This window comes from Zea mays, chromosome 9 (assembly GCF_902167145.1).
Source record: "Zea mays cultivar B73 chromosome 9, Zm-B73-REFERENCE-NAM-5.0, whole genome shotgun sequence".
NCBI lineage: Eukaryota > Viridiplantae > Streptophyta > Magnoliopsida > Poales > Poaceae > Zea > Zea mays.
In genome coordinates this window covers 157,504,388-157,519,308 of record NC_050104.1, presented here as the reverse complement: position 1 = coordinate 157,519,308, position 14,921 = coordinate 157,504,388, and the positions used below count along the sequence as shown (strand labels likewise).

The 14,921-nt window shown below is 41.2% G+C and overlaps 1 protein-coding gene and 2 pseudogenes across 2 annotated transcripts; all 3 read right to left on the bottom strand.

Moving 5' to 3' along the window:
• On the bottom strand, positions 4,593-5,624 carry LOC103640437 (40S ribosomal protein S10-1; annotated as a pseudogene).
• On the bottom strand, positions 9,297-10,426 carry LOC103640436 (probable glucuronosyltransferase Os03g0107900; annotated as a pseudogene). Its single transcript, XR_559632.2, has one exon. The product of XR_559632.2 is annotated as a probable glucuronosyltransferase Os03g0107900 (transcript).
• Positions 10,427-12,168: 1,742 nt separating this feature from the next.
• Positions 12,169-13,597, bottom strand: LOC118473475 (transmembrane protein 256 homolog). Its single transcript, XM_035962854.1, has 6 exons — positions 13,443-13,597; positions 13,266-13,336; positions 12,818-12,933; positions 12,722-12,763; positions 12,467-12,577; positions 12,169-12,262 (listed from the first exon to the last, which is right to left on the bottom strand). Exons 1-6 carry the CDS (start codon positions 13,492-13,494, stop codon positions 12,169-12,171), a joined length of 486 nt encoding a protein of 161 aa, XP_035818747.1. The 5' UTR covers positions 13,495-13,597.
• Positions 13,598-14,921: the final 1,324 nt, after the last annotated feature.

Here is a 14,921-nt window from a genome sequence, read left to right as displayed (position 1 = left end):
CGCACAGAAGAGCATCTAGCCTTGGTCATGAGCTCATGCTTCTGGCACCGAGGGTCGTCGTTAATTTCTGTAACCAAGACACACGAGTTTCGAGTTGCCGCACATTTGCGAAGCTGCCATCGATCTGTCGTTTGACTTAGCTTGCGCCGTCGCCGTTTAAAAATATTTTAAAAGCGGAACTTCTTTTGTGGGGTCAACGAGAACTCTATTGACTAGCATGGTTTCACATTGGCCAATGCATGCTTGAGTTTATGAAACGAGCCAAAATGACATGGCAGATCTAACAAAGCCGCAAGCCCAATTTAATTTGATGTAAAAAAAAAGGCCGGTCATCACAGGACAGCATCTCGATGCGGCCTAAGCTCATGTTCGAAATTGAAGTCTACTGCCTAGATCTCATAAAGAATACTAGTACTAATTTTTATTTTTTCGAGAAGTTAATTGTTTCTTATTTTAATAAAACATATAAAAACATATAAATATATTTATAGTATATAACTAGTATCGTTAGATAATTTTAATGAATATATTTTTGTAGTAAACTGGTTTAAGATATAAATGTTGTTAATACTTTTTTCATATAAATCTATCCAAATTCATAAAAAATTGATTAGTACTAACCTGTAGCAATATTTTCTTGGATGAAACGAGTGTGCTGCAAACCTGAGTGTCAGTGGTCACTGTTGAAGTTTATTGGACTTGACCCATTTATTTTACAATAAAGTCTATAATAAATCTCAAAGGTACACTCATGTATGTGAGAGTACAAGTGGTGATTGAAAGTAAAGCGTGATGAAGTCAACTTTATAGCTTGTCTCTTGTCATTCTTTGAAAAAACATCAGAGAGAGAAAGCTAAAGTTACACACACTTTTTTAGTGTGATTATTTGCATGACTTGATATTTGGGACTTGTCGTCTGGCGTTATCGTTTTCTACAGTAATTTAACTTTGTCTTGCATGACAAGTTCGTAACTGAATTCATCATATCAAGAAGATTGTAACTCAGACAATTTCCTTCTTGTTTGTGTGTTGTTATATCCTAAATCTCATCCCCTATACAATAGAGATGTCGTTTTTCTAAAAAGTATAAGAAACAACTAAACTAATATGAGTTAGGATTTTAGACATGAGTTCTTGGTGCTACGCGACCTCATACTCCTTCATCCCTGATACAACAATGGCGGGAAGAGGAGTGTCTCTGAAACCTCACTTCACCCAAGAATTTACATGGGTTGGGATGAATTATGTTGTTGGGTATCAATCATACGACCGCTCATTAAGTTGACTAGAATTAAAAGCGCCCTATCGGACGCTATAAAATTCTCTGATCCAGCATCAATTTTTTATGTTTGACCATTGATCCTCATTCCACTTCATGTCTGAGCATAACATTACTTTACATATTTTAGTATTTTACACCATAGATACACAATGGAGAAGACATGCATTGATGTCATTTCAATAATGAACTGCAGCACCTTTGAACCAGCAAGGTCAACCATATTTTCATTTGCTAACAAATCATCTACAACTTGCTCAGAAGCAAAAACTATAAATGCAAAGCCTCGAGAACGTTTGGTTTCATGATCAAACATGATATGGTGGTCTACCACAGTCCCATATCTTGCAAAGAAACTATTGAATTCGTCTGATCAAGGTTAACAAACAGAACAATCATCAGTGCAAAATCGATGTAACTCAAGCCTGATCCATCATATGCCATACTTAAATTACCTTCTGTTAGTGTTGAGGGAAGCCCACCAACAAATATCTTTTTAGTCTTGAAATCCTTAGAGCTAGACTACACTGAACCTTTTGGTATGGTTCTTTTAATTTCAACCTGCAGAGTAAGCAATAGGAAGTACTACTAAGTAACACTCAATTTAGGAAATGGGTGATGCAAGAGGTGTGGCACAAATGAAATTTTGGATGGATAAATAATTTCACACAACATATTGTTTTTTGGCAATGAAAAATTCTTGCCTTTTGTTGTCAAAACTAAGCTCTTGCTTCAGATCGAATTGTGAGTTAAGCATCGGAAAAGGAACCACAAAGCAAAGTATTCCCTTCGATTGGCACAACAATACGAGTTGATGTAGGTGGGCTTACTGATCATCCACACATGAAGTGTTGTCATGGAGGCTACGGTGTGTGCTTTGCCAATTAGCCACCAAATTCAAATACAGACATAAACATTACCTTCTATATTTTTCAGCAGAATATGTCATCTATGGACATTGGCATTGAACTGAAGTTAAAAATGGCCCTCCATTACAAATCCAACAAGAAACAAAGTTAGTACTTTTAATTAAAATTAAAATTATAACATAGCAGGTTGTTTACAAGAGAATAAGAGGAAGGAGATTACCCAGACAAAATCCACCAATGAAGTTCAAAATGATTAGAGAATAAATCAATAGCTTAGCAAAAATGGAGTGCTGAATATTTCAAACCAACATGAACTGAACCTCATAGTCACAGTTATCGCCATGCTTGGATTGGATCATAAAGAACTAAATTGAGGCAAAACCGTGAAATTGAGACGTGTTGATTCTAAAGCTGACACAATTTCAAAGGATTTGCGAAAGATCCGAGCGAAAAATACATGAGAAAGTTCTTGACTATTAGTAAGAAAGTTATCACTCAAATGCACAGTTCTATCATTTGAAGTATCACGAGCAGGCAAATGGAAAGGAATAGCCTACACAAGAATTTGTAAGGATACAAATAACATCGGAACATGGATCAAGAATCTTGCTGCTGCATAATTGACTACATGCACCATGCAGCTGTAGGAAAAGGACCAGAAAAACATATTTCATCTAATTTATGACATATTTGATTAAGTGGATAGGTGTTCCATCATTGGTGGGGTATGTTCATTCTTTTATATGCACATATTTTTTGTGTTCTCCACATCACATGAACTAACAAAAAGGTCATGAGTTTTTTCCTTTGTCTCAAAGAGGTGACAAGTTGTAGACTTCCAAGTTTCCACATGCTGAAAGTCTAATCAAATTTAACGTATTGTGTCAAGTGTGATCACATCTAAATCAAATGTTACATAATAAACTGGAGATACAACTTCTATAAATAACCAAAAATTGTGAAAGATCTATTTACCAAATATCATCTATTGTGTTGATCAGCTAAATTGTTTCTTTGATAAATTTAACTGAGTTTCATTGTAGACAACTTGAAGTAAAATAAACACAGTTAGTATCCAATATGTTAGATATGGATACTCTGCTCCTATTGTGGTGATCGTGAAACAAAAAAACTGTTAAGTTTTGGGTTCCATTTTCTAACTTTAGTTGGTTGTTTGCTATCAACTTAGCTGGCTACTGTGCTACCTGTAGCTAGGATTACTGCAAATCAGACTATGAATATCCAACCAAAAAGATGGGACTACTAATTTTCATTAATCATTGCACCCATAGCCTTAACCATGAGCAAAGTATTTGAAAGAAACAACAAGTTCTAAACATGTTTTGCACAATTAACAAGCAAAATAGTTTAAATAAATTGTGATTACTTTGTAGAATGCAAAGAGGCTAGGTAATCATTAAAGTTCTTCGTGAAATCTTAAGTACCTCAAACTATATTCATTCTTTTCCCAGTAAGAATATGAGATATCTGGACTTAGGAGGCCCCTTCTGAAATCTTCATTGAAAAGTGTCCTTGTCTGCGTTTCTTGAAATACCGGCAACCAGGATAGCAATGCAATTGGTGCCATAATGAGAACACGATTTGTAGTCTAGGATGACAAGTAGGATAATTAGTAACGTTTATTATAGCTACAAAACCATACTACTGTGAATATGATCTGCATCATATGCAATAGATCAACAACAAACTATGACTTACAAAAAATCACTGAGCAAAGCAAACAATTAGCATGTACAAGTGACCAATCATGCATAGTGAAAACAACATGCTTAAGGGCAAGTTAGTTTAATGGCGGCAGTGATAACAAATTCCATCTATTTATAGAATCCACCGTCCGGACGTGCATTAAAAATATGAAATAACAACTACCCTAGTAGGCTTATCTAGAAGCCTACACAGTTTCTCCAAAAGTGCCCTACAAAAATTCTCACCTTCCCAGAGACAAGATGGCAAAAGTCTCATGCTTAATGTCCCTCTCCTGACGCAGCTGATACATGTTGTGCCTGAAGAACAACCAATGGTACCTGCAGAGGGATCGAAAAGCAGCCGAACAGAAGATAATAGGTGGTGGTGGGCAGGGAAAATTCGGCAACTACAACTCATAGCATCCGAGCGTCAGAGGTGAGCCTTGAGAAACCGATGTACAACCTATCATGGATCCTGAACACCTGCTCGAAGTCAGCCGAAACATGATTTTTTTTCTTCGAAAAAATGACTAAATTGCAAAAAATTGGGTAGTTTAAGCCGTGAAGTGAATGGAGGCAATAAACCTGAAGAAGCACAAAACCAGGTGGCGAACTTTAACCCCTCATCTCTTCCCGTCTTCCCCAAACAAGATCTCGCCTCTCCCTATCATGGCGGATAATTTAATCCCACCACCCCATGCTCTGTTATATTATTGCCTCAGCAACACAAGATTTAAGGCTTTTACCTTGGGCGGTTACCAGGAGGGCCAGAGCCAAATGGGCGGCCCGGTGGCTTGGCAGACTTCTTGAGCGTGGCAGGCACGATCTCAGACCGGAGGTTCAGGTAGTTGCGTAGGTGCTCAATGCCATCGTTGGTGAGGTACCAGTAGTAGTACTGCCAGGAGAAGGTCTCCCTAACATACTCCTTGGACTTAAAGCTCTGCATGAGCTTGATCACCTGGAGGTTGGGCACATCGATCTGCGGGTGCTTCGCCAGGTTGTAGTCCTTCTTGGCATACAGCACGCCCTCTGCAGCAGCAAATACATCAAACTAACAGAAATCGTATGAACATAACGCAGATGAATGTATAACAAGGAATCCATAGTTTAAGGGGCAAATAAATTTGGAGCACAAAAATATTTGACAATGCTCGCTGTGTCAAGCCTATAATATATCAGACCGTAAGTTTGTGAGATGCTGAAATTGGACCAAAAAAGTGAACTCAAAATAATACACGAGCACTCCCTCCTAGTAATACGAAAATAATTTGAAGATCTGTCACCTCCTAGAAGGCGAAACAACCAATCAGCCCAGGTTACCCTACTGCGAGTCTAGTGGACCATACCCTTGAAGAGGTACTTGCAGATCTCATTGCTGTTCTTCTTGAGGATGATCTGTGGTAGCAAATACAGTATTAACACCGACAAAAGGGAACATACGAAAATCGTGGAGCAGCCTCGAGCGTAATCCTTACCATGGTGAGCGGCGGTCGAGCGAGCTCCGGGTGCTGGGGAGAGGAGGCGGCGATGACGGCGGGTGGGAGGAGCGAATAAACCCTAGCGCTCGGGTCAGGTGAAGGCTTTTATATAGCTGCCGCCGAGGTGTGGTTTTTGGTTCGATGCGCGCAGAGCGAGCGAGGGACTTCTGCTGTTCTGCATACGAGGACGCCGCTGCCGACGGTGGCTCCCTCGTCGTGGAGGGGAAAGAGGGGACCTCTCTGGAGTGGTACTCCATCGTCAAATAGTCGCTGGCTCCAGCGGCCATGGCCGTAGGCGGCTACAGCGGCATGGACGCCAGTGAGGAGGAGGCGACGGCAGCGTGGGCGCGTGAAGGAGAGGAGGCGCCGAATCGACGAGCAGAGGGCAGAGAAGCGGCGGATCTTTAGGGAGGCGGCGTTGAAGGGAAGCGCGGGGGAGAGAACACGGTCACGGACTCAGGACACCGCTGCTCAGAGCTCAATTAGAATCCGATTTCGGGTCCGCGCTCTAACATGTGTCAAAGCCTGATACGGAACGCTACGTGGAGTGCGGACAGGGCTTCAAAACGGGTGAGGTTTTAATAACTTAGATCTGCACTACGACATTAACTAAATTTGGTGACACCATGAACTCATCTTTGATCAGGCTGAAGTGATCTCCTTACGGTCCCTAACTTGTGTTTATGTTAGATGCGTTCAAGATATATTTAATATGTTATATAGATATGTATTTATTTGCTACGCATGATTTATCTATTGTTTTATGTATTGGTTGCTTTAGAAATTTCTTTTAATCTTAAAAATATGTGATTTTCTATTATATTTACGGCCGAAAAAATGCATGTCATTTTTTTTGTAAAATAGAGTTACTAAGCTAGCCCTTACAAATAAAACCCTAGTGACGAGCAGGACGAGAGAATTGAACCCCTTCCTCGCATCACCCCCAAGCTCATCATGCAGCCAACCAATGAATTAGGGATTCATTAGCTCATGACGCTTGTACTGAGAGCCATACGCCATGAATAACTCTACTCCAAATCTCTCTGGAGTAGACTCGGGAAGCCTAGCAGGCGGTCTGTAGTTTTCACGCCTTGCACAAAATGACAGAGTTCCGACGACTCTGTTATATTCGACGGCCTCCTAGGTGGTCGTCGGATATAATATCCTACGTCCGATGGCTGTCCGATGACTGTTAGATAAGTCGTTGGACATAAGGTAATGTTCGATGGTTCCCTAGGAGGTCGTCGGACATGAGGGTTTTAACCCCGTTAGCGCCCGCCCGCGCCGCCACCGCTCACAAGCCGCCGTCGCCGCCTGGAGCCTCCCCGCGCCGCCTCGAAGATGCCGGCGACCGACCGCCATGACCCCACCCACCCCGACGTAGTCGGAGTCGTCTCCGGAGCCGCCCGAGCCCGCCGGCACCTCCGTGACCGTCCCTGACGCTACTGGAGCCGCCCCGACGCAGCCCGCGCCCGCCCCAGCCTTTGCCCCTGCCCCTGACGCCGCTGGCGCTCGCTTCACCGGATCTACCTCCGGCTAAATGAGTAATTTTGTGACTTTTAATATGTTGTATATACATATAGATTGTTTGCTAGTAGTTATGTTTAGTTTGTTACGTCCGACGGTCTGAGTTTATTATGTAATTAAATTAGCTTGTTTTAGTTTATTTAGTGGTGCCTATATATAATTTAAACTTTTAATTACCGAGGGTAATTATTAAACCATCGAAAATAAGGTCATTTTATATGATTTAGGGTCCCGTGAAATGATTTTTTAATATAATATTGTATTAGTGTGGTTCATTAGTAATCATAACTAACTAGGTATATGCCCGTGCGTTGCTACGGAATCAATATGATAAAAATGCATTAACATGCAAAAACATTAATTGTTTAACTATATTTTTGTTAATATAGAATGCCTGTATATGTTTTGACTATAGAAATTCAGCGTAGTGGTCCTAAGCAATGCCTGTATTCTCACTCGAGCTCGCAGCTGGCTTAGTATGACACACGTTCTCACGAAACTGTCATCTGCTCTATATGTTCCTATAGTCAAAACATCAAGGATAGGGAAACTGTCATCTGCTCATTATTATGGGTTCTTCTAAACATTGTGTAAAACATGGACAATTATATGATATCATCTTGATAATAGCAAGGCTACCAGACTTCTACAACCAACTGAGCTATAACTCCTATCAGTTTCTGCTAACCGAACGAAACAACTATCACACCACATAGGCACCTGCGCACTGGTCAGCACGTCCAACATCAAGGTTCATTGGTTCGCAACCCACTTCACTCATCAGAGATTTTGGAATACCCAATACATAGTACACGTTCAGATATCCTAGAGTACACACGAGGGTGTTAACAAAAATAATCTGAAATATATATGGTTCAGCATAACAGTGACAAGATAGTCACATAGAGCCTTTCACCTTTAGTGTACTATAAAGTTCAGGGAGAGATCACTAAGTTGCACATAGGTGTCCACGGGCAAACACCCATTCAATAATTAAGTCAAGGTACCTTACCGAGTGTAGTAATCCTTCGACAGATATATGTCTTTAACAGGGCCAAATTTTCCAAATGGTCTACGAAGGTCATCAGGCTTTTTTCGTGTTCGGGGTGGAGCGTTTTTTTTTTGCCTTTTGTTCCTAATGCTCTTGGTCTTCACAGCTGCAGATAGAACTGGACCGTGTCTCCAAGGAAAGGAATGAGTTGGTGCGTACCTTGTGTTATCATTCGTGGCAGTATTCTGTATTTTTGTGGATCCTTAGAACTGTACATTTTTACCAATCTTGTTTGAATCTAAATTGAGATGAGGTCTGATCTACTACTACTAAAACTGGTGCTGCTGACCAACTCTTTTTTTACTGGTTAGTGGGGATTGTTTTTAGATAACTCAGTATGATCAACAGGTGATGATTCTCTGTAATCTTGTTTGCAGAAAAATTAATGCACTGCGCTGAAAAAGGACAGAACAAAGAAAGATCTTCAAATCAAAGCTAAAGAAGCGGAAATTCAAAATCTGAAAAAAGCTAATGTGTAAGTACTACTGGTTTCATGTGTACATAAGTTATCGTGTTATTATACGGTTCCGTTGCAACGCACGGGTACTCACCTAGTATTTCTTAAGGTGTCTCGAGGCATATACATTTTTGTTTAATATCTCGTGTCTTAATGTCTAAATCAGAAGACGATCTTTTCGCGAAGAGTCCATCTCAATCTCTTAACTCGAGTGTGTATAACCTCGATTAATACTCATCTCTTGAGCTATCTTTAGATATAATATATATTTACTAAGAGATTTAATTTGGAGACGCTCCATCGTAGTAAGTGTTACTAAAACTACGTTTAAATGCAAAACTCTAATTAGAGATTGAAACCGCATTTAATGTTTTTTATGTTTTAAACTATAAACACCATTAGCTACTTTTAGGCCCAGTCTATTAGTTATTTTTAGGGTCCAATGCGACTCATGGGTGAAGTTTTGGTAAATCCACTAACCTCTCTGTTTTAGTATTTAACTTTATGTTATTGTCTGAAATTATGATATATTAATATTTTTCCTATGTTATTTAAATGTTTTAACGTTTTATCATTTTAATAACCTTGTTCTTAGTCTATTTATTGTCTTTTATGTTTAGAGAACCGTTTAAGTAATGCATGCCATGAATATGAACGGTTGATACTTGCATACCCCGTCCCACAAACCTACAACGAAAGTCATTCTCACTTGCTTTTTGAGAAAGTCAAATATTTTTCAACTTCGACCAATTATATATAAAAGAATATTAGATATCGGAATTTATTTTTATAATAAATTTACTTAGTGATATAAGTATTGCTAATATTTTATATAAAACTAACCCAACACATCTACAGGGTCATTCTTTTGGTACGGAGGAAGTATGGTTGAGATAACGACTGTAGAATAGATCTCAGTCATGTTTCGCTGTTCTTTTAATAGGCTAGAGTGCTTCTCGTTATCTTAAAATCAACTCATTCTTTGACACCATTCTATTTACAGAAGAATTTAAGTAGCATACACAACAGCCCGACAACTATACAAGTGTGCAACCAAAAAAATAAATACAAAAAATATGCTGCAACCTCTAAATTGCAGTAAGATCTATGTTCTTTCTATGGCAAGAAAAGCAAACTCATCCTAGTTCTTAAAAGAATAAATAAATGTGTGAACGGTATGCCTATACGTTATACAGACCTGGTCAACTTGTCAACTGAGATTGGGATCTCCAGTTAGGCACTAACCAGACAACAAGCCAACGAAGGTTGAGCTAACAGCCCATATTCCCATTGACCTAACTGAAGGTTGGGAACTCTTGCTTGAGATCAATATTCAGAATTTCTAGATTAGAAAATCCATGTCAGAAGTAGAGCTCTGGTTTGAGATCGTCATTCTGAATTTCTGGTGAGAAAAAACCATGTCAGAGGTGGATCTCAGGCTCAGGTCTCGACTCAATGTTGATGTTGTCAGCCAGGGCGGCATGCTGTGAACTGCAGAGTGCAAACCATGGGTACACAGCTGCAACAGATGACCTTCTGTGTGCTTCACCTCCTCCAGGAATAGGATCCAACAGATCTCCTCCGAGACTGGTCCAGCAAAACCTCAAGCTCCCTCAAAACTTGCCATGTAGCAGCGCCTGCTTCCATCGGACGATTGAAAACCAGAGCCCTCTGCTTCACTGGATCCCACAAATTCTTCTGTATCACGGTCAAATTGGTTGCCACAACATGGTCAAGCACCATCTCAAGACTGGCTGTCCTTCTCAGCCACCTGCAGTGAGATCTCCTGCCACTGGAGGACTGGAGGGAACGACAGACGTATGTTATCAGCAATTATAACCGGAATGCAGCCTAGCAGGACTGATTCCACGAGCCGAGGACTCCAAGGTGCCCATCCCAGCGGGCAGAGGCAGAACAACGACCGGGCCATCTCTGATCGGTAGTTGTCGAACCGCTTTCTCTTGAGGTAGAACTTGCGATTGCGGCCATAATGTTGTAGAAGTTCAGTCCTCACCTTCCTGTTATAAGGAGAAGTTATTGAAGTCATGTTCGGTTTAGTTTCAAGATCTTGTTATTCATAAGTAGATGCATTGTACAAACAGTTAACTACTAAGTGAAATGAAGCATAGCCTAGCCTAGCAATGACCCCGTAATCAATCCATAGGTGGGTGCCCGTGCGTTGCAACGGAAACATAGAATACTATGACAACTTATGTACAAATAGGTGGGTGCCCGTGCGTTGCAATGGAAATATAGAATACTACGATAACTTATGTACAAATAGGTAGGTGCCCGTGTGTTGCAGCGTGGGACCGAGAGAGAGAAAGTGGTGGTGGAATACATAGCAAGCCAAAAAACATTTCTTCCCCTTTTTCCTTGCCTCGCTTCCCCTCCTCCGTCTCTTGTTCTCTCCTCTCCTCTCCGTCTGCTTCAGGCCCCTAGAAATTGAAGCCACCACCACCATAGAGCTCCGAGTAGACCTGAAACTTGGGCCGGGCCGGGCCAGCACGACACGAGCCCATCGTGCCTTGGGCTGTAAGTCTTCGGGCCGATATGGCCCTTAATATTTTTGGGTCGGGCCGTGCTGGGCCAAACACTTAAAATTTAAGCCCGGCACGACACTAAAGCACGTCGTGCCGGGCCCAGTCACTCATGCCGGGCCGGGCGGCACGATGGGCTGAAAATCAAAGCCCGACCCAGCCCTATATTCGTGCCGTGCTGTCACGACCCAATATACTTCGTGTCGGGCCGTGCTTTAAGCCCGTTTTCTTGGGCCATGCCTGAGCGGCCCAAAACAGCACGGCCCAAACTTTCAGGTCTAGCTCCGAGCCCCTCGCCCTCCTCCTCCGCCTGTTCGATGCGTCGATCTACAGGCAGGATGCTAAGTTGTACATATCTAAATAAAGGCATACTAAGTTTGCAATAATAAATAAACTCATATCAACAGGCATACTTGATATCTCATGAATTATCATTAACTTAATATCTCATGAATTATTCGCCTACAACCAATATAGAACTAAATTGTTGTTTTAGTTCAGGCTGAAAGTAATTGGTGTGAACCTTCCGTTGATGCAAAGAAAAAATAACAAAAAATAAATAACTCACTGGTGCTTTTCACCATACCTTTTTCACAGTACTTATAGATCCAGCCATTAGTTTTTTGCCAACAGTTGTTGACACAGTGAACGTAATCTTTCTGACCTAACCAAAAGTTATATTATAGTATCAACGACAAGTATTCCTACTTGACATATTATAAAGACAAAGAAAACTGCAGATGCAAGAAAAAATGTGAGGAAATAAAACATGTGTACTCTGCAGGAACAAATCACCTATCTCAGCACATTACCCATCACAACATTCAGTGCACCCTGAATTATATAATAAGTTCAAGACAGGTTAAATTGATGACAAAGAAACACCAACAGAACAAAATCATTCAGATAATGAATAGAGAACACATGTGCAGTTTCAAGTAAAAGTTTTGTATCAAGTATCAAACTATAAATGCATCAAAAAATATGATTCCCTATCCCCAACAATTGTAGTACTGCAGCTATAATTAATATGCTAAGTAAGAAACCAAACTGGCTTCCCCCTTTCCTGTGGCATAATTCCTCCAAGCACACATGGGACGACGCGTTAGGAGGACATCTAGGGCTTGTGAGCCGTGAAGGTGGTAATCACGGGTTGATTGAAGGAAAATTAGTCCTTGTATCCAAAGAGGCCCTAATTCTATAATATAGAGTGAAAGAACAACTTCATTGACAGTGACGAACATAAGGGCAGATAATCTTGTTAGATTAGAGACATATCTTCTAGGATCTTCCTTCTTCCGGATGACATGCATGATCCCCTTGTGCGCATGAGGTTCTCAACCAAAATATCATACCTGCAATTCAATGCAACATTGGCACAAATCATGGCTGTACCGTCTATGTCCAAGTGTGCATTGCAGGCATGTAGCTGGATAGTGGATATATCATAGATCTAGGGATCAAAAGTCAAGAAAAAACTGGATCCTTTACCCGTATAAGGGAGGTTTCCGATGCCATAGACGGTGATCATGACAAAGAAAACTACAGCACGTCAATACCAGACATAGTACACACACAGGAGGCTAGCCCAAGCAGCAATAAACGCAAAGCCCCCCAATGGTGCCGGTGAAGAAAACTTCCTGTCTTCAAGATAAGCCACGGTGTAGCACCTAACAAAATTGTACATCCTCTATCAATAAAGATTTTATGACACAATTCCAATGTAAATGAAAGATGTCAGAAGAACAAATTCATTTTTCTAATTCAATGTCTTCTGATAATTTACGTTTTGGTTAGGGGGGACAAATGCTTACGTTCCAGAGAAGAGCACGATTCCAGCAGTGAGGAGCCCTCCACTGCAAACACGTCAAGAATCGGAGAGTCCATGTAAATTAACCGGGAGGTATCACAACAGCAAAAATATTGAAGCATGCAGCACTGGTACAACGTCGGGGCGCTTGGTGATGGGCGTCCCGAGCAGCACCGCGGTGTGGACGAGATGGTACAGGGATGCTGTGTGCCAAACCTGCCAAAACCATTCACAACAAATTATAAAAAAACAAATCGCTAAATTGGGAGAACGAATCGGAGGCTGTAGAAAAACAGGATTACAATGTTATCAGAAGTGACAGTGTGCTCGCTCTAAGCACAGAGACTCCTACTCTGCCAAAAACTAATGCACATATTAGAATCGTCTTAGGATAGGTATCAAGATTTCATTTGACCGTTTGAGCACAAACTAAAGAAACTCCGGTAATTTTGAATCACTCCTTTTCTTTTCGCTCTCTAATCTGGAGTCTAGACCACATGTACAGTACAGCTACAAAAGTCAGTAGCATGATGGAGAACGTCATCTACCTCTTTGTACGTGGGGTTCTTGGGGCGGAACATGTGCGCGCCGTAGGTGCCGAGCCCCAAAGCGGCAACCCCTGCTCAAATCAACCACTCATCTCGGTGGTCTGATTAAGGAAAGAGGATTCCAGGAAGAAGGGGCGGGGGAGAGGACGAAAAGAGTGAAGAAAAAAGGTGGGTTACCGGAGACGGCGGCGACCTTGTGCCACAGCATCGGATCCGTCACCACCAACATCTTCCTCTTCTCTCTAGTTCGCTTCAACCTCCTTGTAAATTAACCGGGGGGTATCACAACAGCAAAAATATTGAAGCGGGCAGCACTGGTACTCACAACGTTGGGGCGCTTGGTGATGGGCTGGATCAACTTCAGAGCATTCACAAGACCTGTCATGGAACAAAATGTTGAGTACCCCATCATCATGAAGTTAAAGATGATAATAAGCTCAGAAGAGCGTTACCAGCATTGGCCCCATGCTTCAACTCGACTTCGAATCATGCCAACCTAATCGAACCTGAACGAAAATATAATATTTAAGGAACCCCGAGGCTGAACCAACTAATGTTGGATCGTAAAGAGGAGAATTGTAAAGCAAAAGGCCCTAATTGATTTAGCATAAACAAACAAAAATAGTGCAGCTGGGGCACTAACACATTTCCCAAACCTATTTTTGTTGCATAAACTGATGTGTGGTCAGCTGAGTAAACAAACAACCAACTAAATTGTACAAGATCCTAAATTACCCAATACAAAAGATTGTGGAGTATTAGTTCATCAATTGCACGAGACATGAGACACTTTGTAGAGATGCATAAACTCTGGGTGGCTAGATAAAATAATGAATAAACAACATCACACAGTAGAATCACTTGTATGCTCGATCCTGGACAAATTTTGCGCTCCTGAAAAGAATAAAAGGTAAACTATGTGACAGAGAAAACATGAAAGGATTTTAAGAGGACTGATGCAGAACACGTTGCTCATGTTGAGTCAAATGAAAACTTTAATAATCAACATGTCAGGGCAGTGTTATTTACCAATAGTGAATTAAAATAAACATATAGGATGAATAAAGAGCACCACAAGTGAACCGATTCAAGTAAAAAGATAAGAATAGATCAAACAATTTCGTTGGCATTATACATACCCCTGTAACCTTTACATACTGTCCATCTTTGGCAGTCCTGGAATCAGCATCAAAATAGCGATTAGCAAACCCAACTGCGCCTCTGCTACCCTAGCAAGCATTCCAGATCAGAAGTGCATCAACAAAACAAAATATGACCACAACAAATATCAGCAAAATTGCATTGTGAGGAGCCCCAAAATGAAGCCACCTGCTATGAAACCGATCATAAAGAGCAGAATCACAACCTAGAGTATTGTCTTCGGAAAGCTTCCCTGAATTGAGTAACCATCTTCAGTGTTGAGATTAGCAACAGCTTGATTGTGATCAAAGGAAATAACCCACATTTTCATCGATGCAGCAGAATCAAGTGGCCCATAAAGTGTCCCTTCCTCCTGTCCACGTCCATTGCCATAGCGACGCCCATGCCAGCCACCAGCGCGAATGTGTTCAGGTGCTGCTCCATGTATAGCGGCAACGATACCATGGGCACCCCGAACCATAGGTTCTTCAGGATGGAGTTCTACCCGTAGTGCAT